The sequence below is a fragment of the Thermobia domestica genome, chromosome 2, assembly GCF_964235325.1.
Source record: "Thermobia domestica chromosome 2, izTheDome1.hap1.1, whole genome shotgun sequence".
Lineage (NCBI taxonomy): Eukaryota > Metazoa > Arthropoda > Insecta > Zygentoma > Lepismatidae > Thermobia > Thermobia domestica.
The window spans coordinates 96009125-96037036 of record NC_137455.1 but is presented as its reverse complement, the minus strand read 5'-3'; the positions used below and the strand labels follow the sequence as shown (position 1 = coordinate 96037036).

At 35.7% G+C, this 27912-nt stretch overlaps 1 protein-coding gene across 4 annotated transcripts; it reads right to left on the bottom strand.

Annotated features, from left to right (window-relative positions):
* Positions 1 to 27912, bottom strand: LOC145674227 (XK-related protein 6-like). Of its 4 annotated transcripts, none has more exons than XM_081744063.1 (5): positions 27409 to 27912; positions 15550 to 15651; positions 9643 to 9857; positions 2256 to 2411; positions 1 to 998 (listed from the first exon to the last, which is right to left on the bottom strand). In XM_081744063.1, exons 1-5 carry the CDS (start codon positions 27681 to 27683, stop codon positions 487 to 489), a joined length of 1260 nt encoding a protein of 419 aa, XP_081600189.1. In that variant the 5' UTR covers positions 27684 to 27912; the 3' UTR covers positions 1 to 486. The 4 variants fall into 4 exon arrangements, with proteins under 4 accessions (XP_081600189.1, XP_081600195.1, XP_081600193.1 ...); XM_081744069.1 differs by having other exon boundaries at positions 15518 to 15651; positions 27552 to 27682; XM_081744067.1 differs by having other exon boundaries at positions 15518 to 15651; positions 27409 to 27540.

The window sequence follows — 27912 nt, the reverse complement described above, 5'->3', positions numbered from 1 at the left end:
TTAACTGATAACAAAATATTCTTTGTTATAAACATATCTCCTCTGTTACAAATAATATACTATCAAATGTACTTAAATAAGAACAAGTGACTTAATAACCCTGAGACAGATCATAGGGCAGAAAAATGTAAAGCACAGATTTGATAATGGAAATAGAGATTTAACATTGGAAATGTTTACTCAGGTACTATTATGTGGTAAAATATGACTATGAAGTAACAGTTTTTTTTTCTGTATTGTAGAAGAATAAAAGCAAACAATAATTGATGATTTTTCTTCTGTTAAAAGAATGACAATATCTGCAACGAAATGTTACTGGGCAACTCCAGAATAAATCCGAATACAAGAAAGTAATAAGGCTACACACAAATCTATGTCTGAGTACTATAATTCGATTTATTACTTTCTTTTGCTTCCATTACGATAAAATGGACGTGAAATAAAATAAAACAGCTTATTATACGACAAAACTTACACTGGGTATTGTTAAATAAAGCCAGAGGCATTTTCAGTATTACCGTTGTCTACCGTCGTAGGTAATGTAGGTACAGTATTTGTGCTTCGTGTATACACACTTCGTCTTCGAACAAAAGAAATATTTCCTCCAACAGGATGGAAATACCTGTAATACAGTATCATATTCACTATACCAAAGATAAAGGAAAAAATGACACCAAAATAAACAGGATAATAATACCATTTTCCCGAGTCTGAAACTGAATACCAGACCGATATCATTACTACATTCTCGAAGAAGCACAGAAAATAATATGCAGTATACTTGTACCGTGTTCTCCCTTCTTTCACTACAATGAATGTGAAAATATACACCATCCCAAAAATTATGCAGAACAGGAACTCTTCGAAATGATTGGTGCACAAATTATTCTTTTGTATAAGTAGCCAGGTGCTCATTATTATCCAATGAACAGCACAAATCACGACGACCCATACAGGATATTCTGTTGCTAAACAGCAAATCGAAAGAATCCTGGAAACTTCACAGAAAAGACACATTAGCACAATATCACAAGTTTTGTCTCCTGTCTTTTAAAAGCTATTAAATAAAGTTCATGTGATAATGTGAACACTAATTTAATACTGGATTTACCATATTTAGGGAAAGTATTTACTTACACCCATAATGAACTATAACGGGTCACATTAGATTAAATTATGAACCATGTCATACTGAAATTCTTAGTTATGAAACAGGAATTAAAATATTTCCGAGACAATTAATCCCCCCCCCAAAAAAACTTATATCAATAAATCAAAACCACCCTTTCTAGGATTATCCTAATTTGTAGATCATAGAATATCGTAGATTTAGTACTTAAATATTTATTCATGGAAAATATGAACAAAATTATTGTACATTCTTTTAGAGAATCTGGTCAAAATGGAATTCACTTTACCAGTAAATATACTTTCCATGGTTTTTGACAGAAATGACTTGTGACTAGGGTTAGGATCTTTATATGCGCACCTTTTTCTTTAAGAGCAAAAACACGTTTTCCAAAAGTACCCAAGGTGTCAAATGTTGATTCTATATTTTCCCGCATTCCCCCTTTTTCTGAGGGGGGCCTATATTTCTTTATTTCCTTAATTTACCTCTAATTCCCTTCTCTCTCTTTTTGTCTTTTTTACTGCAACTTTTTAAAAGTTTATTCCAAACTTTTTAATCTTCGTAGTGAGTGTGTTGTTTCTTTGCAAGAATTTTAACAAGATAAAACCGTTGATGCTTTTTTAGGATCCAAACAAAGCAGATGCAATTATCAAGGCTATCAACTTCAACAGCTAGACCAGATAAGTTTCAGAACTGTTTTGTACGTATAGTTAAAAGTACGACGTCTCGCATTAAAAAAATGAAAAAAAATTGGAACAACAACTTAGACAAAGAAAAGTAGACAACGTACTTTCGTGAGACAAGGGTTAAATTGTAATGACAGAAATTAATTGGTAATAGGGAAAAGATACTTAATTTCTGTCATATTATAATATTTACACAGCTGCAATCCGGGTGAATTCAAAGTTTGCTCCACTGGCTTCTGCCGATATGGAAAGAATGCGCAAAAACAAATACTAGATTACAGATTACACAATTTAGAAATGTTTCATCTTGTTTACCTATATACCTCTCTCTCTCTCTCTCTCTCTCTCTCTCTCTCTCTCTCTATATATATATATATATATATATATATATATATATATATTTAAAAAAAATGTTCCAAGAATTTTAACTAAAAACGTACCTGAAATAAGCATATGCCATAAAAAGAGTACTACGGTTCCTTTTCGACTTATATTTTCCTTGTCATCTTGAGCAAAACGAATAGTTCGATGATAGGATGCTAAAGTCCATCCCATACTTACAAAAGATGTCACAATTGACACTGAAGTCTTGTAGCCTGTAGATATGGAAAGTTTTAATTAGTCAAATTTAATATTATGTAATTGTGCCAGACAATAGTTTCATTATATATATATATATATATATATATATATATATATATATATATATATTATAACGAAATACTTTGGATAGATTATTAATTACCTGTACCTTGGGCAGAAAGTGCTCATACATGTGCACTATACTTAATAGAATGTTAATTTAATAATAACAAAAGAAGAATGTTTTTAATATATGTAAAAATATATATTATGGGATAGTGTTATGTAATTAGTTGCTATGTAGTTGTTTATGGATACCTAATCATCATGTCTGTGTGCATGACAGTTTAAATGAAAATACATAAAAGTGTATCAACTAATAAACCATTTAGTACCGTTCATCGACTTTATAAATTATTATAGAAAAGGTGAGAATAATAGTATATATAATTATTAAAGATATTTTTACATGCAAACTATTACTACCACTCGAAATTCATATATCAACGATCGAACCAGGTTGACGACTACCCTTGGTGAGTCGTTATAAAAATTTTGGTGCCTTCACACCGGGATTAGCTAAAAATTTTGGTTTACCTCACCCGGGACTTGCTGTAAATTCATATCCTGAAGCAAAGTAAGGGTGAATTTACTTTTGTAATAAAGTTAATGAATACAAATTTCACCAGACTAAGAAGTGGTAGAATAATTATAAGAAAAATGAACGGTGAGGCAATTGAGAAAGAATCCAATAATAGTGACGACGGTGAACATAGTGTAGCACCAGGAATGACATCAGAAGACCGAATCTTGCTAGCCTTACAGCGACAATTGATTCAGATGTCCACCGAATTAAAGCAGACGATAGAACAGAAGTCCGAAGAGTCCAACAAGCAATGCGAAGAATTGAAGCAGACGATAGAGCAGAAGTCCGAAGAATCCAATAAGCAATACGAAGAATTGAAGCAGACGATAGAGCAGAACTCCGAAGAATCTAACAAGCAATACGAGGAATTAAGCAGACGAATGGAACAGAAGTCAGATGAAACGAAACAATTAATTATCCAGACGATGAACGATATCACCTCGCAGTTCGAGGAAAAGTTAAAAGGAATATCTGAGGAATGCCAGGATAATCACAACCACCTGAGCCAAGAAATCAGTGATGTAAAAAAGGATTTAGAAGTAATAGAATCTTCTGTTCAACAGCAAAAGATTCAGGTCATCAATAATTCTAACAACATACGTGCAAATACGCAATTGATAGCTACTCTACAGGAAGAAATTAGAACGCTACAGGTTAAGAACAACACATACCACAATAATATGGGTAGTGATCGCTTGGATTTTCCCCACTCACCAGAGATGACTTCGCCTTCACCTGTGTCTGATGACGATATTATTTTGGAAGAAATTCATCCGAAGAGGACAGATGGACGGAAAAGGGATAGTGCAACGACACATTACGTCATGGATAGGAATTGTCACCCAATAAGTACACGGAATGATAAAAGAAAGGTAAAGTTAAGTGTTAAGATGAGTGAAATACGGGCTATGAGTAAATTCAGTGGTAAATGTAATGAGAACGCTACTTCTTTCCTGGAAAAATTTCAGGACGAATGCAATATAATGTGTATAGATAGATCACAATATATGAAATTAATCCCTCATGTATTACTCCCACCATGTTCTTTATGGTTTAAAGCCGTACGTGATCACATCAATACTTATGATGAATTCAAAGCAGCGTTAATTGCGAATTATGAAAATGACTTTTTGCTTGCAAATCGAGATGCCACCATTAGAAATCAACATTTCAATCCTCGTTTGCACAAATCTGTTGTAGAGTTTGTTGTAAATACATACAACGAATTAAAAGTCGTTAATCCCTTGCAATCGGAATCTAGAATAATAGCATCGATTCGAAATTTGCTCCCATTTAAGTTACAACAGATCTTGTTCTCTACACAGTGTATGAGTTTCAACCATTTATTAATGCTTGTCCAATGCTATGAAACCCAATACCATGCAATGAATCAACAAGCAGGAGTAGGTAAAAGTAAAAATAATTCAGATCATTTTGTACCTGTTCGGAATCTAAATATCAGAAGTGTGAACGATACGGAACACAACCTAAGCCGAGTAAATTCTAGCAATCAAAACGAGCAAAATAGGCAAAGTTACGTAGGGAATACGCCTAACCTAATTAATCGTAGCAATCCTTATGTTAGACCATATAATCAAAATAGGTTTAAAAATAGACATAAAAACAATCAGAATATAGGGCGAAATTACAGGAATACATCAAACTACGTGGATAGACGTAATTGGAGGTCAAGAGATGGCACTTCGTATCAAGATCAGAATCACGATGAAATACATGTACAGCATATTGGGGAACATAATCACGATTGTGCAGTACAATGTACTTTATTGGAACCATACACGAGTATGAATTTAAACTAATTGCGGCTGATGTGGTAGGGGTTAAACCCATATCAGCTGTAGATTCTCATGAACATTTATCTACAAATTTAAGCGATAATTCTTATGAACATTTATCTTCCAATTTACATGTTCATGTTAATGATGAAAATGATCTTTCACATGACGTCTCTGTAAATAATTATTCGGAAGTGGCAATTAATAGATGTCAGTACCAATTTATACCTGTTGTAAATCGTTGTTGGTTCGAAGATGATACTGTCAATGATGGTTTTAATATTGAAGAAAATTTTGTATTTTTAAAATCATATAGTACAGCTAAGATACCTATCAAAGTCAATGGGTTGAGCACTGAAGCTTTACTTGATACAGGAGCAAATGCCTCTCTATTATCGTATTCGTTGTGGAAAGCAATTACTAGTAATTATTCGAATCCTAAGCTACAAAAGGCTGAGAACCTTATTATAGTTGATTTTACCGGTAAACATAAAAAGAGAGTAGTTGGAATTACTCGTGACAATAACTATTCAAGATTTTGAAATATCAATCCCTATTCTGGTAATAAAGGAACTTAACGAGAAATTAATTATGGGTTTAGATTTACTATCTCAATTACGTGTCATGCTTGATTTTAAAAACCAAACGTTAACTATACCTGGTATACCTCAGGAAATCGTTCAGAAACTGCTTCCAAAATTAGATAATATTGCTTGTCAATATAATAATATTTCTCATGTAGTGAATAATGTTTCTGTTAGTGCAGAAAGTGGTAAATTAAATGATCAACGAATGGAAGACACACAAAATTTGGTGGATTTAAATGACGATGTATTGTTTTCTGAACGTGTTAAATCACTCGAAAGCAATCTTGATTTTACAGATAATACAGTAAAAGCTGACTTTAAGAATATCCTATATAAACATAAAAATGTATTTTCAGAACGTCCAGGGCGTTGCAAGGATTTTGTTTATTCTTTTAAAGTTAAAACAGACAAACCCATAGTAACCAAGCCTTATATAATTCCATATAGATACAGGGAAAATGTACGTCAGCAAATTACAGACATGTTAAGAGATGGGATCATTAGGCCTTCACGAAGCGTGCATCTTAATCCATTACATGTTGTTCCAAAGAAAAATGGTTCTCTACGTGTGGTATTAGATTTGAGACGCACGAATTGTCACATTGATCTGGAACAAGTGAGGTATCCTCCAGTGGAAGAAATACTAGCTTCTTTACAAGGGAATGCTGTCTTCGGAAATTTAGACCTACTAATGGCATATAATCAGGTCGAATTACATGAAGATTCGAAACCGTACACGGCATTTAGTTTTGAAGGTCACTTATACGAATACAACCGTGTAGTCTTTGGGCTTATCAATGGTAGTGCGGCGTTAGCATCCTGCTTGAATAAAGTCTTGGGTCAAGACTTACGTAACAACGTGATAACTTACGCTGATGACATCTTAATAATGGGAAAAAAATCCACATGAATATTTGAAGTACTTAGATATAGTTTTAGACAGATTGGAAAGTTCGGGCCTTACTATCAATCTACAGAAATCAAAATTTCTGCAGAATTCCATAGAATTTCTTGGATACCAAATTGATGCCTCAGGTTTACAATTCAGTCAATCTAAAGTACAAGCCATAGAAGATCTGCCTGCTCCATTAAATGTGAAACAGACACGGCAAATATTAGGGCTCTTCAATTGGTTTCGCAAAGCCATCCCGCGATTTGCCGAGATAGCCCAGCCTTTATTTATGATTATAAAGAAAGGAGTACCATGGCAATGGGGTCCGATTCAAGAACACAGTTTTAATAAGTTAAAGGAGTGCGTAAAACGAAACATCCATTTGAATCACCCCCGATATGACGTTCCTTTCTATGTTCAGTGTGACGGTTCCCAACTTGGAATTTCTGCAGTACTCTGGCAACCTAATCCAACTATTCAGGAACCGGCTGTCATTCATTGCGCTAGCCGTACTTTGAAGAAAGCTGAAAAAGGATACACCACGACAGAAATCGAACTTTTGGCTGTACGTTTTGCGATACAAAAATTTGCTCCATATCTTAGCGGATGTCATTTCATAGTACTTACCGATCATAATTCATTGCGATACCTTAACAGCGTACAGAGATATAATAACAGACTACTTCGCTGGTCGTTAGATCTTCAAGCTTATGATTTTGAAGTACGACACATTAAAGGGGTAGATAATGGACCCGTAGATACCTTATCACGTCTGTTTCCTGGAGAAGAACAACATATCTTGTCCATCAACGAATTTAAGATCTTACAGGATGAAATAGCTACCATTTCAATAGAAGATCTACGAGAACATCAAATGAATTATCATGAATATAAACAAATTATGGAACATTTATCTTCATGCAGTGAGGAATGTAATTGTCCCAAACATTGGAATTCCAGATTTAAATTGACCAACGGAATTCTACTTATTAAAGATTTTAAATTCAAATCTAGAAACAAAATTTGTATTCCACCTACGCTAACAACACGCATATTAAAGGCCTATCATGACGATTTTGGTCATTTTGGTTATTTAAAGGTATGTGCCTTGATTAATAAATCCTTTTATTGGAAGGGAATGAGAACTCAAATCAAAAATTATATCAAGGACTGTATTGAGTGCATGCGAATTAAACATAATTACCAGGCTGTACAAAAACCAATGCTCTCAATAACGCCTGAAAGACCACATTCGTTTCTGTCAATCGATTTATATGGACCTTTACCAAGAGCAGCTACTGGAGAAACTTATTTACTAACAACCATGGATATCTTTTCACGTTATGTAGTAGCTTATCCTCTGCGCAGAGCAACTTCCGTTGCTATCATAAATAAAATCTTGAATGTATATATTCCACATTGTGGCCCTATCGAACACATATTATGCGATAATGGTTCACAATTCAAAAGTGATGTGTTCATCAAAGCCATGAACAAGGCTAACATTAAAATTCATTTTGTAACTCCGTACCATCCTAGTAGCTCTGTTGTAGAAAATGTACATCGTAATTTTGGTATGTTGTTTCGACCCTTTTGTAAAGACAAACATGCCGAATGGATCAAGCATGTCAATCAAATCACGTACCTTTTGAATCATTCTATATCAGATACTTTAGGCGTGTCTCCTGCTAATGTACATAATGGTTCTGATTTGATTTTCCCTGTGGAACAACATTTTGATGTCAAGTTAGAAGATTCAACAATTATAGATTCTTCCAGTTTAGTGAATATGGTAAAAATCCGAATACATAACAAATTTTTGAAACGTAATTCTCAAGTAGAGTCTTTGCAAGAAGGAAAATATCGGATCAAGGTCAATGACTTAGTTTTTGTTAAACAACATCCACAAAGTAATATGTTGTTAAAGAAGATTTATAAATTTTGTGACATTTTCTCAGGTCCTTATTTATGTTTTAAGGAAATAAATCCTAAAGTTTTTGAATTGTTGAACGCTAAAACGGGTATGTCAATTGGACTTCGTAATATAGATGAGTTAAAGGTTTGGAAACCTACTCAGTATACAAAAGAAAAATGGATGCATCTAGTGAAAGAATTAGTTGCGCCTGACATTCTTGCTCAAATAAATAGGAATGAAGAAGACTAAAAAAAAAAAAAAATATATATATATATATCACAAAAGGGTGTCTTCTGTTTATGTAAAAATAGATTTATTTTCTTCCTTTTGGTCATTCGAACGTAGGTTATGTTTAATTTTTGGTTTTTAGTCAATTTTATTTTCTTTGATTTTCATTAACCAACGATAAGTTTTCAATGATTTTAATTCTTTCTTATTAACGTGAAGGATTATAATTTAATTCATGATTGATTAAACACAAAAATTGTTTTCATTATATTAATTTGTGTTGAAACTTTATTGTCAAAAATAAGTATTAATGAAATGAAAGATTTGTTATAAATGTATATATATATGAAATGAAAATACATACGAGGTGTGATTAAAATGTGATGGGCATAAGTAATGTAAGACCATTATTGTAAACGGACCAGTGGTTCTTGAAGATAAAAGTCAAACTTTCTTATGACTTTTATATTCAGTCCAATTGTCGGGCGACATTTTATATAACGAAATACTTTGGATAGATTATTAATTACCTGTACCTTGGGCAGAAAGTGCTCATACATGTGCACTATACTTAATAGAATGTTAATTTAATAATAACAAAAGAAGAATGTTTTTAATATATGTAAAAATATATATTATGGGATAGTGTTATGTAATTAGTTGCTATGTAGTTGTTTATGGATACCTAATCATCATGTCTGTGTGCATGACAGTTTAAATGAAAATACATAAAAGTGTATCAACTATTAAACCATTTAGTACCGTTCATCGACTTTATAAATTATTATAGAAAAGGTGAGAATAATAGTATATATAATTATTAAAGATATTTTTACATGCAAACTATTACTACCACTCGAAATTCATATATCAACGATCGAACCAGGTTGACGACTACCCTTGGTGAGTCGTTATAATATATATATATATATATAAACTTCACGAGTATACAAATAATACTGCGGAAGATTATGCTTTAACATTTACTATTTCAAGAATGCTGTTGTTAAATATCAATACGATTAAATTAGCTTACATTTATTTATGTGTTTATGTATTTAGTCAGGTATTGTATGGAGCTTTAAAATATCCTCAATAATTAAATTGTTACGCTGAAAGTCGTAAATTCTTAGGTTGAAACATACATAATTTACAGTTTATTAAAGAAAACTCTTACTTACTTTCGAAATTCCGCTGCATCGAAGATTCAATTATCAAAACTGCCACCTGAAGGATAATCTGTGGAGATGCTTCAAGAAAACATTCAAGAATTCGTAACAATGCTGCATCTGCATCTTCTTTCAACATTAATTTGTAAAACTTCTCCTGTTTCGTCCTATTCTTCTCCTTTTCTGCTTTTCTAGCTTTCAAAGCGTAATATAACGAATCTATGTAACTGCAAAAGAAAAAAAGACACAAAACACTAAGAACTCATAATTTAAAAATAAATACATAAATAATACTAACTAAACAAAAATTTACATTTTATTGACTATAGTTTGTTTGTTTCTTTCTTTTCTTTTCTTTCTTTCTTTTTTTAACATCTAAGTTAGAAACTTTATAATAAGGTTACTATTCAATTCATGCGTTTCTCCAAAATAACTTTTATTTTTTTATTTCTTCGATGTCTTTTGATAATGTCCAATCACCAAAATTTTCTTGCCTTATGGTAGAACAATGAAAGTGGTGACTGTGAACAAAAGCGGTGGCTGTGAATGAACAAAAGCGGTGACTGTGAACAAAAAACTTCAGATCCAAATTGAAAGTGGCTATGTTTGTGACTCTTAATCTCTCGAACCATCCGACCGATCTCGATCAAATTTTTGACGTAGATGCAGTTCTGACCTGATGGGAGTGTTTTTAGCTGTTCACTTTGACGGTAAAACTTAGAGGAGGGGGAATTATAAAAAGAAAAATAAAACTTAATAACTCTTGAACCAAACGACCAATCTCGATCAAATTTTCAACATAGATGACGTTCGTGCTTGGGATGGATTTTACCATTTCATTTTGACGGAACTACTTAGAGGTTTGGGGAGGAGGGGGAGATATACAAATATCAATAAATATACAAATAAAAATGATCATGTTCGTGAGTTAATAACTCTTGAACCACCCGATAGATCTCGATCAAACTTTCAACATAGATAAGGTTTGGACCTGGGATATTTTCATCATTTTACTTTGACGACGCAATGTAGGGGAGGGGAAGGGGGGACATATATGTAAAAAAAAAAAATAAATAAATAAATAAAATAAAATAAAAGTGACTGTTTTTATGACTTCATCACGCTTAAACCACCGACCCGATCTTAATCAAATTATCAACATAGATGAGGTTCGGACCTGGGGTGGTTTTTATCATATTCCTTTGACGGTAGAACTTAGGGTAGGAGGAGGAGATATACATAAAAATAAATAAAACTTAATAACTCTTGAACCACCTGACCGATCTCGATCAAATTTTTAAATATAGATGATGTTCGAGCCTGGAAAGGTTTTTTTTTTTTTTTTTTTTTTTTAATATTTTCACTTTGACGGTAGAACTTAGGGGAGAGGGGGATATCAATATATAAAAGTAAATAGAACTTAACTCTTGAACCACCCAACCGATCTATATCAAATTTTCAACATACATGGCAGCCATAAGTATTTTTAATTTTGTATCATATTCAATCACTCAGACAATAGTCTCAATAAAATCATATCAATTCATATCATCCACAGATAGAGCCACGAGAGCAGGAGCAAAGATTGTGTCTGATAAAATTGTCATGCTGTGTTCAAATCCTTGTAGTTTCAAGGGAAATCTGCACAAGCAATTCATGATTAGTTATCATTTGTATATGGGTAGGAATTTCCATCATATGATACTGTCAAACGATGGAAAAGAGAATCCAAACGTGGCAGCACTCTTAATTTAATTTACCAATGGGTATTTAATAAAACAATATCAGTCATGGTTAGGAGTAAATCTAAAGAATGCAAGCAACTATAGATATTTAAGACTACACGTAGTCTCGTATAAAGACTATACGTAGTAACCAAATAAGTTTCTATTTCTCAAACATAAATTGCCAAATTAAACACTCGATTTAAAACTTCTGTCTTTTATTATTTCACCTAATACCCAGTAATAATGCTGAAACCACTTCGACTGCTTCTCTAGTACCTATATCCAAGCATCTGTTGCCTATATTGCTAAATATTTTGCTCTCAACAAACACAAGTATACTGGACAGTCTAAGAGAAGAAAGTCAATCTACAGCTATAGAACCAAGTTTGGTGAAAAAAATAGAGCAAAGGAAGATGAATATTGGAAGAAACAACATACAGCACGACATCTTGTCCACAGCAAGGTGGGTTTTCACGCTGTTGACACCTTACCATACACGGCTACATATGGAACCTGCAAACAGCATTTATGAATCCGTACGACAAAGAGGAGGAGTACCTTTTAAACAGAATTGGCCATGAATGAAAGAAGTTTATATCTATTTGGTGTTCAAATGAAAGAATTAAAGAATAACATGGTTCAATATCCAACCTCCCAAAAAATGGCTACAGTGCACCAGTTACTCAGAAAATTATGTCTTGTGTTCTGGGTTCAAAAAGATGCTACATCAACTGACTACTTACGAAAAGGTCTACCATAACAGGAGTATATTATACGTATCTTCTGCAAACATTACGGCATACTATCGAGGAAAAGAAATTATATCGCTGTTGTGACTATGAACCTTCGCTCTATCATAGAACAAAACAATTCTTGCACCTTCAAATTCAATTTAAAGACCCATTTACGGAAAAAAATCAATTTTGAAATCACATGACACAAAAACTATTGGCTTTACAAGATGTGGTGTGAAATTTTTTAGAGGAAACATACATGAACTAAAGTGCTTTCAAAACTAGAAACAAATTGACAACTCAAAAACACGTGGAGATTTGTTCTGAAGACGGGAATCTACGTCACATAGTTATTGCGGTCACTGCGAATCATAAAGGCCATTTTAGCAACAGTGGGTAGAGGATTTCCTTGGCAACATACCTCAACATTCCAATGTTGCCGCTAAATAGTAAACTCGTGTTTTCAGAATGAAAGAAGCGTCTTTCGTTTCTTTGTACAAGGAATTGATTTAAAAAAAAAAAAAAAAAAAAAAACATCCTTCCCAACATGGACAAACTGGGACGACAAACATATCCTTTCATCCATTCCAAACAAACCAATATTTAGAAATTTTCTTTTTCGTTAAGACTCACAGGACAGTTCCAGCTGATAACTCACGATGCGCACGAAGTGGAAGCAGCATACCACGTGCTTCTCCAAACGTCAATTTGTTTCTAGTTTTGAAAACACTTTAGTCAGTGGTGTCTAAGTAAAAAATCAGAACGCAGCGCAAGAAATTTTTCATATTGCTGTATCTTCGCTCAGGAGATTATTCGATATTTTCAACTTCAAAGTACCTCCAAACTGGGCATTATTGTTATTTAAGAATGTAAGGAATATCAGTAAACAGACGACAATGCTTCATCAGGTTATGTAAATCTAAAAGGAGGTTTAAAAGAAAGAAAGAAAAGAAAAAGAAAGAAAAGAAAAAGAAAGAAAAAAAAGAGATGTTAAAAAGTGAAGGGATAAAAAGGTAATCCGAAGCAACTACACATTTTATGTCACAGAATAATATCGCAAATGAACCATCATTGATTTGTGATTTGAACCATCTGTTGTTGCTCTTTCTTTCCAAATGGCAGCAGTATGTACTAAAACGAGCTCGTTGCATACGTGGTAAATTTTACCTTTGCCTAAATTGAGTGCAGGGTTTAATTTGTGAATATAAAAGGAATCCTTAGTTTTTGCTTTTTATCAATAAGTGCACATTAGCAATATTATATTTGTTTTTCGTAAGGTGTAATCACAGTTCAGATAATTGTTCAGGGTTAAGAAGCCTGATAGCACGGACATGTTTAGCTATTCTATTACAAATGTTCCTTTTGGTTTGACCTATATACAATTTAGCATATTATTGACAAGTGCCCTTGTACACCCCATCGATTATAGCGAACCGGTAAAGAGAATTTGAACGTAACCAGATCTATAAAATTCACTTCAAAGTTTTAATTCGTATTTACTAGCATATTAACCACCATCACTTTCTCTTTTTTAGGTATCCGTAAATAACTCATCTTTTTTTACAGTTTACAACACTATATTTTACAGAATCGTTGCTTTATTTTTATTACCAAGTTCGTTGTTTTTATACCCTAGTTTATTATTATTAAATACGAAAACATTCCCTTTATTTTTCATTCCGTCATTACCCTTCCTTGTCAGAAGAAGAAAAACACAGTAGTTTTCGAAATATTACATAAGTTCATGCACATAATCTGACTTCACGGAACATAGAGGTGAATGAACATTAATGATTGATCTGTGTATGACTTTCTCCAAACTTCTCGTCAGGCCAAGAACAGCTTTTGTGATATGTTGCTACAAAGATCACACTCCCACATACAAGCAAACCTCTTAACTAGGAAATGAAGTCTTTTTTTTTTTTTTTTTTTTTTGACAAAGACTTTTTGCCTTGCTTTTGTGTGTAGAGCCATCTTCCAAACGTTGTAACAGGAACTGTAAAACGGCACATATATATTTTATATATACTGACATGTTTCCAATGGAACTAACCGTGACCAAAGTGGGACAGATTCCTTATATCTTATACAGGGTGTCTACTAAAATTCCAAAATGAAATTTTGTGGCTTTTTCGTGACCTTTTCTTTACCAAATCATAAAATTTCCTAACATTTTCAAGAGCGAATTTGGGTGCGAATTAGATCGACTTTTCATCCATGCGATAGACACGTACTTTGCTTGCGATTTGGTAGCGTCTAAACTCGACTATAGACATTTGTGGTGGTGAATTTTGACGTTCTATAGAACAACATTTTCCAATCTCTACTTACATTTCTACAGTTAAAAAAAAAAAATTGTGACCTAAAAGCTAAATTTCGTGACTTTCATGACCGTTTTCTGATTTCGTGACCGATAGACACCCTGTTATATTAGTGCACTCAAAGCTCTTCGCTAATTTCACCCCGACTTTTTTTTTTTTTTTTTTGTCATAATGAGCTAGTGTCAATTACCTGCTTCACTGGGTTAAATTAAGAAAAATTAGTAATATGTTCCGTTACTCAGTCACTTTTTACTATTAATGAAGCGCTCTCTGACGATGTTTTTTGTCTTAAAAATTAAATATTACTATTGTGAGCTGAATTTGGATTTAAGCGGCATCGGAAGTGTCACTGTTCATCTGAGCGACCTTGAAAACTATGGATTCGACAATAATATAGGTCATTTTAGATCATTTTTGTATATTTTCATCCTCACCCTCCCCTAAGTAGCACTATCAAAGAGAAATAATATAAACTATCCCAGGTCCGAACCTCATCTATGCTGAAAATTTGATCGAGATCGGTCGGGTGGTTCAAGAGTTATTAAGTCTCAAACGTGGTCATTTTCATTTCTATATACATAGATAACTTAATGAAGAATATCAAAAATTTAGAAAGTGAACCATATAGTATTTACTAAATGCTATTACATTGACTAATAATTGTTTACAAGATATGTTATATACATTTGCATGCCCACCAATTATGACGTCATATACTGGGCGTCCAAATATCCGGTCCATAAAAAAAGTTTTAGAAACGGTCATTATTAATTTAATAACTGTTTGTGGATACTACATATCCCATTTTCTATACTTTTGGCATTCTTAATTGTGTTTTCAAGTTAATGGGTGTGATCTAACGAAAAGCCTTAAGGAATTTGCAACTTTGGCTTGAAATGACAATATATTTAACTACGGTACTTATACGATAAATAGAGGGAACAATATCCCCCCTTTTCGAGTCTGATTCTCAGTCTTAACGTACCGGTGAGTTAATTACTACGTTACTCAGTTCAACTCGTAAGATATTTTCCAGTTGTGCATTTTTTCGCTCTTTGAATATAACTTAAGTTTCTCTAATTAAACAGTGGGGTATAACTATTACCTGATACCCCGGATAATCTTCAGGCTGTTTACCTCAAAATCGGTGCCAACAGAAGACACATAAGCGCCAATCTTAACTTCCATTTCCATTTCGTAGTGTCTACAACCAGCCCTTCATCTCGATCCGCAATAAACCTATTAACAGAAGAAAAATTGTAAATATTCAGCAAAATTAAAAGAAAACAAGTTATCATTCAACATTACAGCAATTGTGCAGAACAATAATACAAACGAAAAAAGACAAGTAATTCAAATTTCCTTTATCTGGCGGTATGTTATTGTGCATTTTCCTGAAGTTAAAGAGAAGAAGAAAGAAAGATCTATAGTCAATTTAAAATTTTTGTTTTTATAAAATGATTTTTCAATTTAAATCGAGTTGAAGACTGGAACAATAGCATTTGTATGCCAATGATCAAACAGTTTGCAATATCTAATTTCTCTTACTTGTTTAGATTTTGGCGCTTACTTTCGAATTCGCTAAAATTTCGCTTAAATAAAAGAGATGAAGTTCGCGGTTTTCATGAGTATTTTAAGAAAAGTAAAGTCCCGGTTATACTATAAAGGGTGATCAAATGAAACACGTTCGGCACCTCTGCTAGAACAATCGATGACGTAAGATTATTATTGTAGTGGCATGTATACTTGTGATATTAGTATGGTAATAATTGTGAAATATTTCTTGTCTGCACGAATAAGGTTTGAATAATGGCATTCACCATCCCAAATCCATCCAAGTCGGTTCTGTGAGGAATCACTCAGTTTTTGACTGCAGAGGGATGTCAATCGAAGATAATCGTCGAGGATTAGGTATGAATGTTCTGCACAGGTCGAACAAGTGACCTTCCTCGTCCCGGCCAGGCGCATGTTGTAGCCACAGACCAAAACCGTACTTTGGTGGATGAGTGTGTTCGCAACAATAGTGGTGTGAGTGAGTGATAGACACGAAACTGAATATGAGTTATGGAACACCACAAAGCTATGGGTCTGGAATACAACAACGTGTATGCCACAATTGCTAACGGATATATTAGAGATGGTGTGGGTTACCACCACGTATTTCGTATATCATGATCATATACTGGGCTGTTCGGCCTACTTTATAGATTGACAGCTATTATGAAAATGTTTGAGGAAACATACAAAGTTTTGTACATGGAATGTACAGATTTTGACAGGCATTATACAGGCGCCTGTTTCGGCGAAAACACATAAAGAAAATATTACAGGCACATTGTCTTTCAGGTGATATGCAAGTCGAAAAAGTATTAAATTCTGTTGGAAATTTTGCACGGTAACACGCGTACAGGCAATGTACAGGTGAACGGGAACATGCAATGATCATGATTGCCAATAAATGGATTAAACAGATACGTGTGGTGAACAAAGTAGATTGGAGTTATACATTCACATTATAGACATCGGAGACATACAATATTTAGGCACAATTCTCCAATTCGATATTCGCTATGCAAGGTCCTGACACAAGTATAGTGCATGGGATTACAACTGAATACATTGCCTGTATTATCTCCGTGTATATGCGAAGTGTGAACCCGCCATATGTAACGTACAGGCAATGTGCAGGTAAACTGAAAATGCAATGATTATGATTGCCAATAAATGGGTTAAACAGGTGCATGCAATGAACAAGGTTGATTGGAGTGAATCATTAACGTTACCGGTGTAGGAAACATGTAATATTCAGGCACCAAGTTTCCAGTTTGTCATGCACATATGCAAGGTCCTGACACATGTATAGTACTTAATGCGATATACTTAACATGGATATTCCGCTAACACGCCCACTAATTTGCTAACACTTGTATTTCACATGTATTTAACATATCAATTACATTTTTATCAAATGAACAGCAGTTGTCGTCAGATCCTCATGAGGTAACGTATATGTCAACTACATGAAATATGCCGGTTACGTACATGTCTTTCCACTCTCTACATGTTGTTTACACGCATTTTTCACGTTGCAAGGTTGCAACCTTATCAATATGAAAAGTACCTGTTTCCGTGAAATGAATATGCAATGATCGTGAAAAAAATCGATACCTGTTTCATGCATTTAAAAGTGTCCCATTTTCAGGCGCATGTACAGGCGCCTGTAAAAATATGCCTGTTTATGCATGTTTCACAGGCGCCTGTAAACCACCTGCATTTTCTGTCTGGGAATCTAGCCTGTGTTTTCGCTATATTTGGATTCCGATTGTCCCCGTGCACAAAGTGCACCTTCAAAGTGTGTCCCTCGACCTTGGCGTGTAACCCCAGTTTCCCAAGGTCTGGGATACGTCCACTGCACGGCCAGACTGAAGTCCTGAGTGCATGTACCAGGATATCCTACTGGTCGACTCGGCTCTGCGAGCGAGTCAGGTCCTTCCATATTCTGCAGGTATGGAGCCCGAACGTTATAAGGGAAGCTCACCTCCCGGCAGTGCGAGCACTTGCAACCTCATCCCACGATTTGACTACAGCTGGCGAAGTCCAACTCAATATGGAAGCCCGAGAGGGCTTGATCATTCCCGGTCCTGACTATCTCTACCGTTTAATGGCAAAGGCCTTCCATAAAGATACAACGAACACACTGAGATACTCCCGTGATCTACTCATCTAGGATCCAATGGTACGTGTTAGATCCAGCGAACCTTATCTCATTTCGATGCCAGCACCTTATCTCGGAAAGACTTCCTCTGGGATCGAAAACCTTTACCAAGAAACTTGGGATCGGCATCTTTTCCCAGTCGCCGTTCGGTCCCCCTCCAAGAAATAGACTGAAATCCCCCTCGGTAGAATCATCCAAGCAATTCGAGATTTCCTCTAATTACGGTAGAGGTACCGTACATTACCGGAGCCAATGACTGATGTAGAAGTCTGCGAACAGACAAGTACATTCGGAAGTACAAGGTCTGTATGATAAGTAATGAGACTCGCCGCGCCGCGGCGCGCGTGTCGCTGGAGCGGGTTTGTCGGTGATGGAGGATGTAGGGGGGGGGGGGGTCCGAGCAAAGCAACGCACCGCGCGTCAGTTGGCTCCGAGCCTTAGTGGAGCGCGGACAAGCCTTGGACAAAGCCCTTGTGAACATTCTTGTCACGGCGGAAAATCAACAAACATGGAGGGTTCCATCGAACAGCGTTATGCGATCAAATTTTGCGTTCGCCTGGGGAAAACGGCTACTCAGACGCTTTCTCTCATCACGGAGGCCTACAAAGAGGAAGCCCTATCCAAAGCCCAGGTGTTTCGTTGGCACAGTGCGTTCCGGAACGGCCGGGAAAGCGTTGAGGATCTGGAGAGGGCTGGACGCCCGACAACAGTGACTACGGACGAAACTGTGGCAAAAGTGAGGGATCTCCTGAACTCAGACCGTCGATTATCGTTGAGATTGATTGCTGATGAACTCGATATGAACCACACAACAGTGCACAAGATTGTGACGGAACAATTGGGAATGAGAAAAATCTGTGCGAAACTGGTGCCGCGAGTGTTGACTGACGAACAAAAGCAACGACGTGTTGATTGTTGTCAGGAACTGTTGAACCTCATGAACAGTGACCCTAACTTTGAAGATGACGTCATAACAGGTGACGAGTCGTGGGTGTTCCAGTACGACCCTGAAACGAAACGTCAAAGCGCGGAGTGGCACACTCCTGCGTCCCCGCGCCCCAAGAAGGCCAGAATGTCGAAGTCAAAGGTGAAAACAATGTTGATTGTTTTTTTGACAATGTGGGGGTGGTCCACAAGGAGTTTGTACCCCAAGGACAAGCCGTCAACGCCGCCTTCTACAAACAAGTCCTTGAGAGACTGCACAGGAGCGTCAAGCGGAAAAGACCGGCGATCGCTAGCCGGTGGAAGTTGCATCACGACAATGCCCCTGCCCACACCGCCTTCTTAGTGACCTCCTTTTTGACCCGGATTGGGGTGGAAGTCCTTCCACAACCACCCTACAGCCCAGATGTGAGCCCGGCCGACTTCTTCCTCTTCCCGAAGCTGAAGCCACGCTTGAAAGGAACCCGTTTTGCAGACGTCACAGCCATCCAAGCAGCCGTGACCACATTTCTAAGGGACATGCCGGCTGCTGACTTCCAGGGGGCGTTTGCAGCGTGGAAACATCGATTGCAGAAGTGCATCGACGCAAGAGGAGAGTACTTCGAAAGCTTTTAAGTCCCTGTACAGATCAGATCAATAAAACAATGTTTCCAGACCTGGTCTCATTACTTATCATACAAACCCTGTAGGGGGAACTTCCCCTGGCAGATCATCCAAGCAATACGGAAGTAACTGATTTTTACGTACTCAGGTACCACACACAGGGTAACACTCATAAGTCCTAAACGACACAAGACCTAAAAATATAGGCACTAGACCTAAATTTTAGGTCTTTTGCCGTTTAGATCTTAATGTTTAAAAAGCATATTTAACCCGACTTTTCTGAAAACAAGCAAACCTTCAGAATTGCAATACATACTATGTGGAGTGTATTTCATTAAGAGTTGGACAAAAGCCCACTCTAACTCCAAAGGTAGGACAAAAGCTCAGCAACGTTTACTTAATTAGGACAAAAGCTCACTAGATATTTCACGAGTGAACATTAAATACCAACTGGATTCATTAAGAACGCAGTAAATTTAAAATTGAACAAAGAACATTTATTATGCAATACAGCTACTATATTTTACAATGTGTTTTGATAGAGTTGATAGTACAAGCAAGAAAAAAATCAACAAATAACGCTAAATCACTAATGTAATATGCAACACAATACGTTTGCAGAAACCAATACATAGTCATTTAGGGCTGTAGCTTGCAAACTTTTCTAGGGGAGCAGGCTTTTTACATATTAAAAACAAACCAAAAGCTTATTTCCAGGTTACGAAAGATTCAATAAGACAAAAACTATATACATATTACACACGTGCATAAATACATATATTATTATATTTCCAGTTTGGAACCTTTTTGAAACCTGAGTCTTGACAATGCGTGAATTTAAACCCACAGCTTGTGGGAAATTTACGAATAAGTTAGCCATAAAAAATCGGAAACTGTTCATGGAAGTTAATTTGTTTGAATATGTTTTTTATCTTCTGTACTCTTACACAAAAGAGTAAAAATGAGTGATTTTCTGGGCATACTACTACAAGTCGTTAAATTTAATTTTAAAAAATCATTTTCTTACAAAAGCAGGATATAAGAAAGAATTTTTGAAATACGTATCGTAAAAAGGGTGGGGTAAGATTTTTTTTTTAAAGCGTAGTGTATCTCCCAATCTCTGAAGCTAGTAAAATGAAACTTGGCATATAAACTTTCCACTGAAAAAATAAATAAATAAATAACAAAATAAAATAAATCAACACATAAAGGGAAAGAACGAAGGAGACACTTTCAATGTTCGAATCCCCTAGTACTTCTTCAGAAAATATTTATAAAGTAAGAAAGGATTTGCTTAAGCTGGATGCGTGAAACTCGGTATTTGAACTTTTAAGTAAAAGTAATAAAATATGTGTTTCAGCGTCTTGAAAATTATACTTCTAAGGGGCAAGGAGGGTCAACTTCTATATTAAAATTTCCCAGTGCTTATGAGATTTGGACAGGAAACTTTTCCTTCAGGTTTCGGTTCATCCAGTTAAGCAAATGAGAGTACAAAGTGGATGATTAATTAGGTTCTTTTAATTATTTTAACATGTTGACGTAGTTTAGTTTTTAAAAAGTGTTCTTTTTTCACATTCTATTATAAACATTCTTAATTTGCTGTAATTATTAAACACGTTTAATACACACAAAACAGACTAACACCCCATTTGGGGAGCCAGGAGTTTATTTTGGGTGTTAAGTCATCATTTGCCATCCGTGACTTAACGTTTGATTTTAACTTCACGTACAATCAAGGCTCAGGTCTCAAAAATGTAGCATATCTGAAATAAAATAATAATAATTAGTTAATTTCAACGGTAACAGCTATGTTAGTTATACTAAAACTATTGTTAATAATGGTAACGAGTAAGTAGTAGTTAATAACGAGTATGACAACTATTTGCTACAAAAAGACTTAAATACAATAAATATATGTGTAAACATAATATACCTCAAATCAGCACAAAGAAAGTAAAATTTATGCCGTATAAACACAATATTGTGTTACTTATACGAGGTAAATGGTGCGGAAATAATAATAATAATAATAATAATAACATTATGAAAGATCTAGGAATCACATTTGATAGGCAGTTAAAATTTGACACCATATATATGCTACCATGCAAGTAGCAAGAAAGGACAATACGCTTTATTTATTTATTTTAGAATGATAGAATATATATTTATAGAAATTACTTGTAAGAACTAGTTAGAATCTGGTTTTGAAATATGAAACAGTACATCTAAAATTTTCACTAACAGACTGACAGTATTCTTGGCACGGACGCGATGGCAGCGCCACAAGAGATTTTTAGGTCTAGTGCCGTTTCGGTTTCATGCCGCGAAATGATTTTCAGGTCTTTTACCGTTTAGGACTTGTGCTGCGAAATGATTTTTTGGTCTTATGCCGTTTAGGACTGTGCCGTGTTCCCCACACATTGTGGTTATGCTACCTTCCGATCCCAATCATACGTGTGGGTCATCATTTGGGAGGGACCACCACACTGTCTCTCAGTAAAGTCGTTCAAGCAATAGGAAAATTCCCCTATTTACGGTAGAGATATATCGTACATTACCAGACTTAATGGCTGATGTAGATTGTCTCCTTTTAAAGGCAATGGCCATTTGGAAGCGGCAGCTCTCCTTCACCCAGCAAACACTGAAAAAACTGTGACTGTTTCCGCTACCTCACTGCTCTTGAGGCACGAGAGTGCACTATGACACGAGTATTTCATTTCAGATCCAAGAGTATCCCAATTCGGAAATGCTCACTGAGGGCTGTATTACATCATTCAACATCCGACTAGGCACACCACTATCCCTCTTTCATGCGTGTTGGAGTACCACGTCCCCCGGACCAAAAGGAACGATCTACGTAGTTACTGATTTCGAAAGTAGAGTGTGAGCTCTCACCTCCACTGGTAGGGACGGCAGTTTACACTACCTACCACGATGAGGCCGTGACGAGGTCGCACGTACCCTTCCAGATCCAATTTCACGCGTTAGTCGAAATTTGGAGATCTGGCCGAAGCCTTCATTCCAGGGTTGGCTGGTTTAAACCAAGGTGGTTTAAACCATGGTTTAAACCAAAAAACGAAAAATGTTCGTAAAAGTGTAAGTGTTTGTAAAATCTTGATGAACACACATTTGTGGGTTATCACGTTTCACTCCCGTATATTATTCGTATTATATTCAGACCTAAATTCCCCATTCATTACTCAAAAAGATTATACTACAAAAGCAAATTTTTTTATATAAGTTTATAAATTTTTGTTTTGTGATTTTTTGTAGTTGTTGTTGTTATGTAATTGCAATCAAAGAAAAATTCTAAATATTGTTTCGTTTCAATGTTTACTATTGATAAAATACATCGAAATGCCGTACTTTTTTTTGTGTGTGGAGGGGTTTCATACAGACCCCACGAGAGGCATTTAGTGAAATGACAAGTATCTTTGGTATCTATTTATGTATAAATGAGTCTGAGCCAAAGTGGACTCAAATATTTCGTATATTTATTCACTTTTCTTACTGATATGTAAATTAAGTCGTTGCATTTCTTTAATTTGGACCAATAAAAGTCGTTGTTAACTAACTTGAACTAAATTAGTTCTTCTGTACTCCGTAGTACTTTGAAATTGTCCATATGTAATTCTGTATAATGGTTTCTCTTATGCAACTGTTTATCTTTTTGTCCTTCTGAAATGACTCTTGACAGTTACATTAAGAAGCATGTAAAGATCTGTACAACGTATTTTTATCAGGATTCCTTCGTGAGTGAGTCGGCACACGTATCGCATTTGTGGCTAATTAGTCCTGGTTCCGAGTTCAAATGGAGGACAATTTATCTCGGATGTAACTCGAGAAGCAATTTTTATTCCACTTTAAGCTTATGTGACCCCTTCCAGCATAACCCGGCTGTTGCATAATAACATCAAGGCGAAACAAACTTATTTCTGTCCATATATGATATGAATATATAGAGCAAATTATTTAAACCAAATAAACCTGGTTTAAACCAAAAAAACCGGTTTTTTTGGTTTTTTAAATAAAAACCATGGTTTTTGCCAACCCTGCTTCATTCCCCGTAGGTTGTTATTTGACTAATTAACACAGTCCATAAATCGGACAGCATCAAAACAGTCTTTAAGACGATATAACGAGAGTAACGTGTTTGCATGTACTTCCCGAGTTTCAATCTCCCTCTCTAGAACAACCAGAGCACCACAATGAGTATGTACAGCAAATACTGAGAAGGTTCCCTCCTCTTTTCTCAGTACGGACTTGGTAACAGCTATGGCGAGGTTGTTAACGGAGACACAGAAACAAGAGCGTATGGGCACATCTGTCCAACATTTGATGCGTTATTCCAGAGAGAGGCGACTGCAGATTGTGCAAGGAGATGAATTATGGTGTCACCACTATGAACCGAATTCCAAACCTGCCAGTATGCAGTGAAAACATTAGTCGCCATCACGCTTCAAGAAGTTCGTTCAAATCCCAGGTGTCAGCTGGCATTTTTTTTAAACGACGGACGACTATTTCTCTACGATTTCAAGCCACTAGGGGAGCTCATCAATGATATACGCTATTGTAATAGGTTGTGTGACGTTTTTAGTGTAATGTTATGGTAGAAAACCTATTTTTTATCCCCTCTCACCGCTCTATTCAGAAATGGCTCCTGTATGTGACGAGTAAGCATACAATTGCAGATGTCCGCTCGCTACTGCTTTGTTCAGTCATTACCGCATGAGATACCTTTTACCAAGTTTCAATCCATACCCAGGGTCCTACAGATGACGACAAACGGTCGAATGGGTGATGTGGAGTTCGCTGGCCAGTTCTTCAACAGGTTACAGTAGATTTGCCTCGACTGGTGCTCGCAAGGCATCGTTATGCAGTTGCACATGCCTCTCTTCTCGTGGCTTATTGCTGAGAGTGATGTTTCCAGACCGTAACCTCTGGCACTTCCGCATAATCACAGCACCCTGACAATCTACGGCATTGACGTTTTGTGTCGTCGCCCTGGCTGAATGTCCCTAGTGAAATTCATAAAGCATGGTATATGAAGTCCTCCGACACTATCATGACCAAAGACAGGCTATAATTCAAAAACTGCACAACAGACCGTTCTCCTGCACACTGCTGCACAATGAAGTGAATTATACGACACAGTTATTGCACGTGCCGTGTACTTCACTATTTGCTCGTCGAATGGCGCCATTGCAACAGCCATAATAAAATGTCATTACTTACGAGATGAGCTGATATGCGATTTCCTACTGTAAAACAACACGTAAGAAATTCTCATACTAACGTTGCTGGTCAAGTTTAGGTACACAACATTTTGCACAATTTACACGTAAAATTCAATACACTGCATTGGAAGCATGTTTATAAGGAACAAATTTCTCCAGGCAGCAAAATTGAGTAGTAAATAATGCGCAAGTCAAGTTTAGGCACATCATTCGAAATAATGGTTGAAAAATTATAATTCTTTCACTAATTTCCTTCTTATTGTTCTCCAAAAGATTTACGATAAGCAGCATAATATTCAACTTAGGATAGATGAAACTCACGAAAGCCATCTGAAGTATTTTTGAAAACTTACACTTTTTTCACGATTTGTATATAAATACAGCATTCGGACATATGTCATAAGAACTACAGCTAAAATACACAAACAAATCTGATAGGTGGCCACTAAAAGCACAAAGTTTATACAAAAAGCAAAAAAGTATTTATATCAGGTAAATGATTCAGGCAGGGTGAAGCTAGTGTGCCCATGCAGAAGCGCGGTAGTGCGTCTGTAGGGAGAGGGCGCGTCAGTCATGGTGAGAATGCCCGTAAGCAAGAGTACTGAAGAAATGTTGGTTTTCGCAGTGATACGAGTTCCTGTAACACTTACAATAGTTTAGCACTAGTAACACTTGTAAAATAAAAATACAAATTTTGTATACTGTGCAGAAATACTACGGCGTTAGAAATAATATCTAATACAATCCTCTTTCATATGTATTCACTTATAACTATTGTATAGTACATGTAACGATTTTACATTAGTAACCCTAAACTTATAAACATAAAATTCAGTTGCATTGCTTTCTATTTGATTCTACACCTGCAGAAATTTATTCCTTATAAACATGTCTTTCAATGCTGAGTGTGGGCGAAACCTTGCGCAGGATCCACTAGTGTCGCCCAGCCCTGACTTGTTTAAATTGAATTCGTGCTTTTACTGGCCATCTAGCACAGATTGTGTTTTGTTCTGTAGTTTTTTTTTTTAATAATATGAATGCTACTGTGTTTATACACAAATCTTGAAACTGAAAGTACTGTACCAATAATTACTTCTAATGGACCTGTTGAACTTTATCTACGCTAAGGTGGAGTATTATTATGTCGCCCAGAGTATGTTGTGCTGGTTTACTTTCGCCACATCACATTTTGAAAGAAAATGTAATGAAATCTTTGAGTTTTACGTCCCACGATAATGCCGGTTAGGCTAAAGGAGACGGTGATTACGAGAAATGAATGAAATGGTGGAATGAAGAAAGTGGGAGGAAACGGGAGAACCCCGAGAAAACTCACGCACACGGTGTTTGTCCACCACAAAATCCACTTTGCGGGAGCAGTGTTTGAACCCAGGACCCCATGCACCAGAGGTGAACGCTCTACCACTGAGCCACCCGGCCCCACACGTTTTGGAAGATGCACAGGTAAAATTCAATACCTTGCTGGACAAGTAGCCAGGATGCTGACGTCCTCATTACCCTCGCTTAATCATTCCCTAGCTTCTTTGGGCCCCCAGCTTTGCCCTGCCCTGATTCGGTTACATACCATTCGCGCTTTTTAGTAGCAACTTAGCACATGTTGATTTGTTTTACGCACTAGTTTTTATGTCATACATTTGGATGTCGTATTTATAAATCGTAAAAGAATTGTAATTTTTCGATAATTACTTCTGATGGCTTCCTTGAATTTCATTTATCAAAGTGATACTACACTTTCATGTCGCCTAGCGCAAATCATTTAGAAAATTTTTCAACAATTATTTCGAGTGGTATGCCAAAAGTTAACCAGCATGACTCTTTTGGAGGACAATAAGAAGGAAATTAATGAAAGAATTATAATTCTTCAACAATTAGCCCTATTTCGAGTCATGTACCTAAACTTGACCTGTACATACATTACTTTCGAAACATAATAAGACATGGCAGGAAAATTCGGCCTATGTTTAACAGAAGGGGTCCAGCTCTTTTCTCTAAAAAATGTTATAAGTTTGGTAATTTCTGTTCACATTCGGTTAGTTTAGGGTAGGGTTGGTTAGTTTAAGTTAGATTAGGCTACTTTAGGTTACGTTAGGTTAGTTTAGTTTATGTTATACTAATGTAGGAGTCCCGCATAATTTTCCAAATATGTTAGAATTTCTCTTATTTCTACTAATATTACGTTAGTTTAGGTTAGTTCAGGTTAGCTTACGTTAGTTTATGTTAGGTTACCATAGATTTGGTTATGTTATGTTACGTCTAAGTACTTGCATCACTCATTTCTCCTGTAAATTTTGTGTTTTTTACGTGCTTCTGGACCCCTTGTACTAAACATACCCCGAAAATTCTTAAACTACTAGAAACTTGAATTAGCATAATGTGTCTGAAGTGCTATTATTATATTTACTATTTTTGTCAATTTTTGTTTATGTATGCTTACTAGGAACTATGGCATGTTACAAAATTACTCAATGTTTTATTTACCATGATAAACTAAATCCACTCATCACAAGCGCTGGAAATATTGTAAATGTCACTGTTAAAGCAAGGTATAAACTCTGATTAATAGAATAATAGAAGTAGCAGAGATATGCATCGAATCCAATATCAATAATGTATGTAATTACCGATCCCATAAGCATGGCAATATCAAATAATGAGACATGAAGATCTGCAGGTGCAACATCAATAACATCTTCATTTTTCTTATTTTGTTTAGAAATGCATCCATTAGAAATATTAGATTCTTCTAGCACCATTATTGGTCTACCACTAATGTAGTTTCCGCTGAAATTTTGTTAGTTTCGTACATACTACATACACACATTACACTTTGAATAAATAACTTCTATTATTCACTTTGCGTTAACTTTTTAAAAGTGTCATACTACATGAAAGAATATTACACAAAAATATCACAACGATGATTTTATCTGTACACTTTTAATAAAAACAAAAATAAACAACGGCGGTTTGCAGCAGTATTTT

Coding starts and splice junctions, on each gene's coding strand:
- LOC145674227 (XM_081744063.1), bottom strand. CDS start 27,683: ATGGTGCTAGAAGAATCTAATATTTCTAATGGATGCATTTCTAAACAA. Junction 9,858..15,549: donor CTGTTGGCACCGATTTTGAG/GTAAACAGCCTG, acceptor TTTCTTTTGCAG/TTACATAGATTCGTTATATT. Junction 999..2,255: donor ATGGCATATGCTTATTTCAG/GTACGTTTTTAG, acceptor TTTTCTGTGAAG/TTTCCAGGATTCTTTCGATT.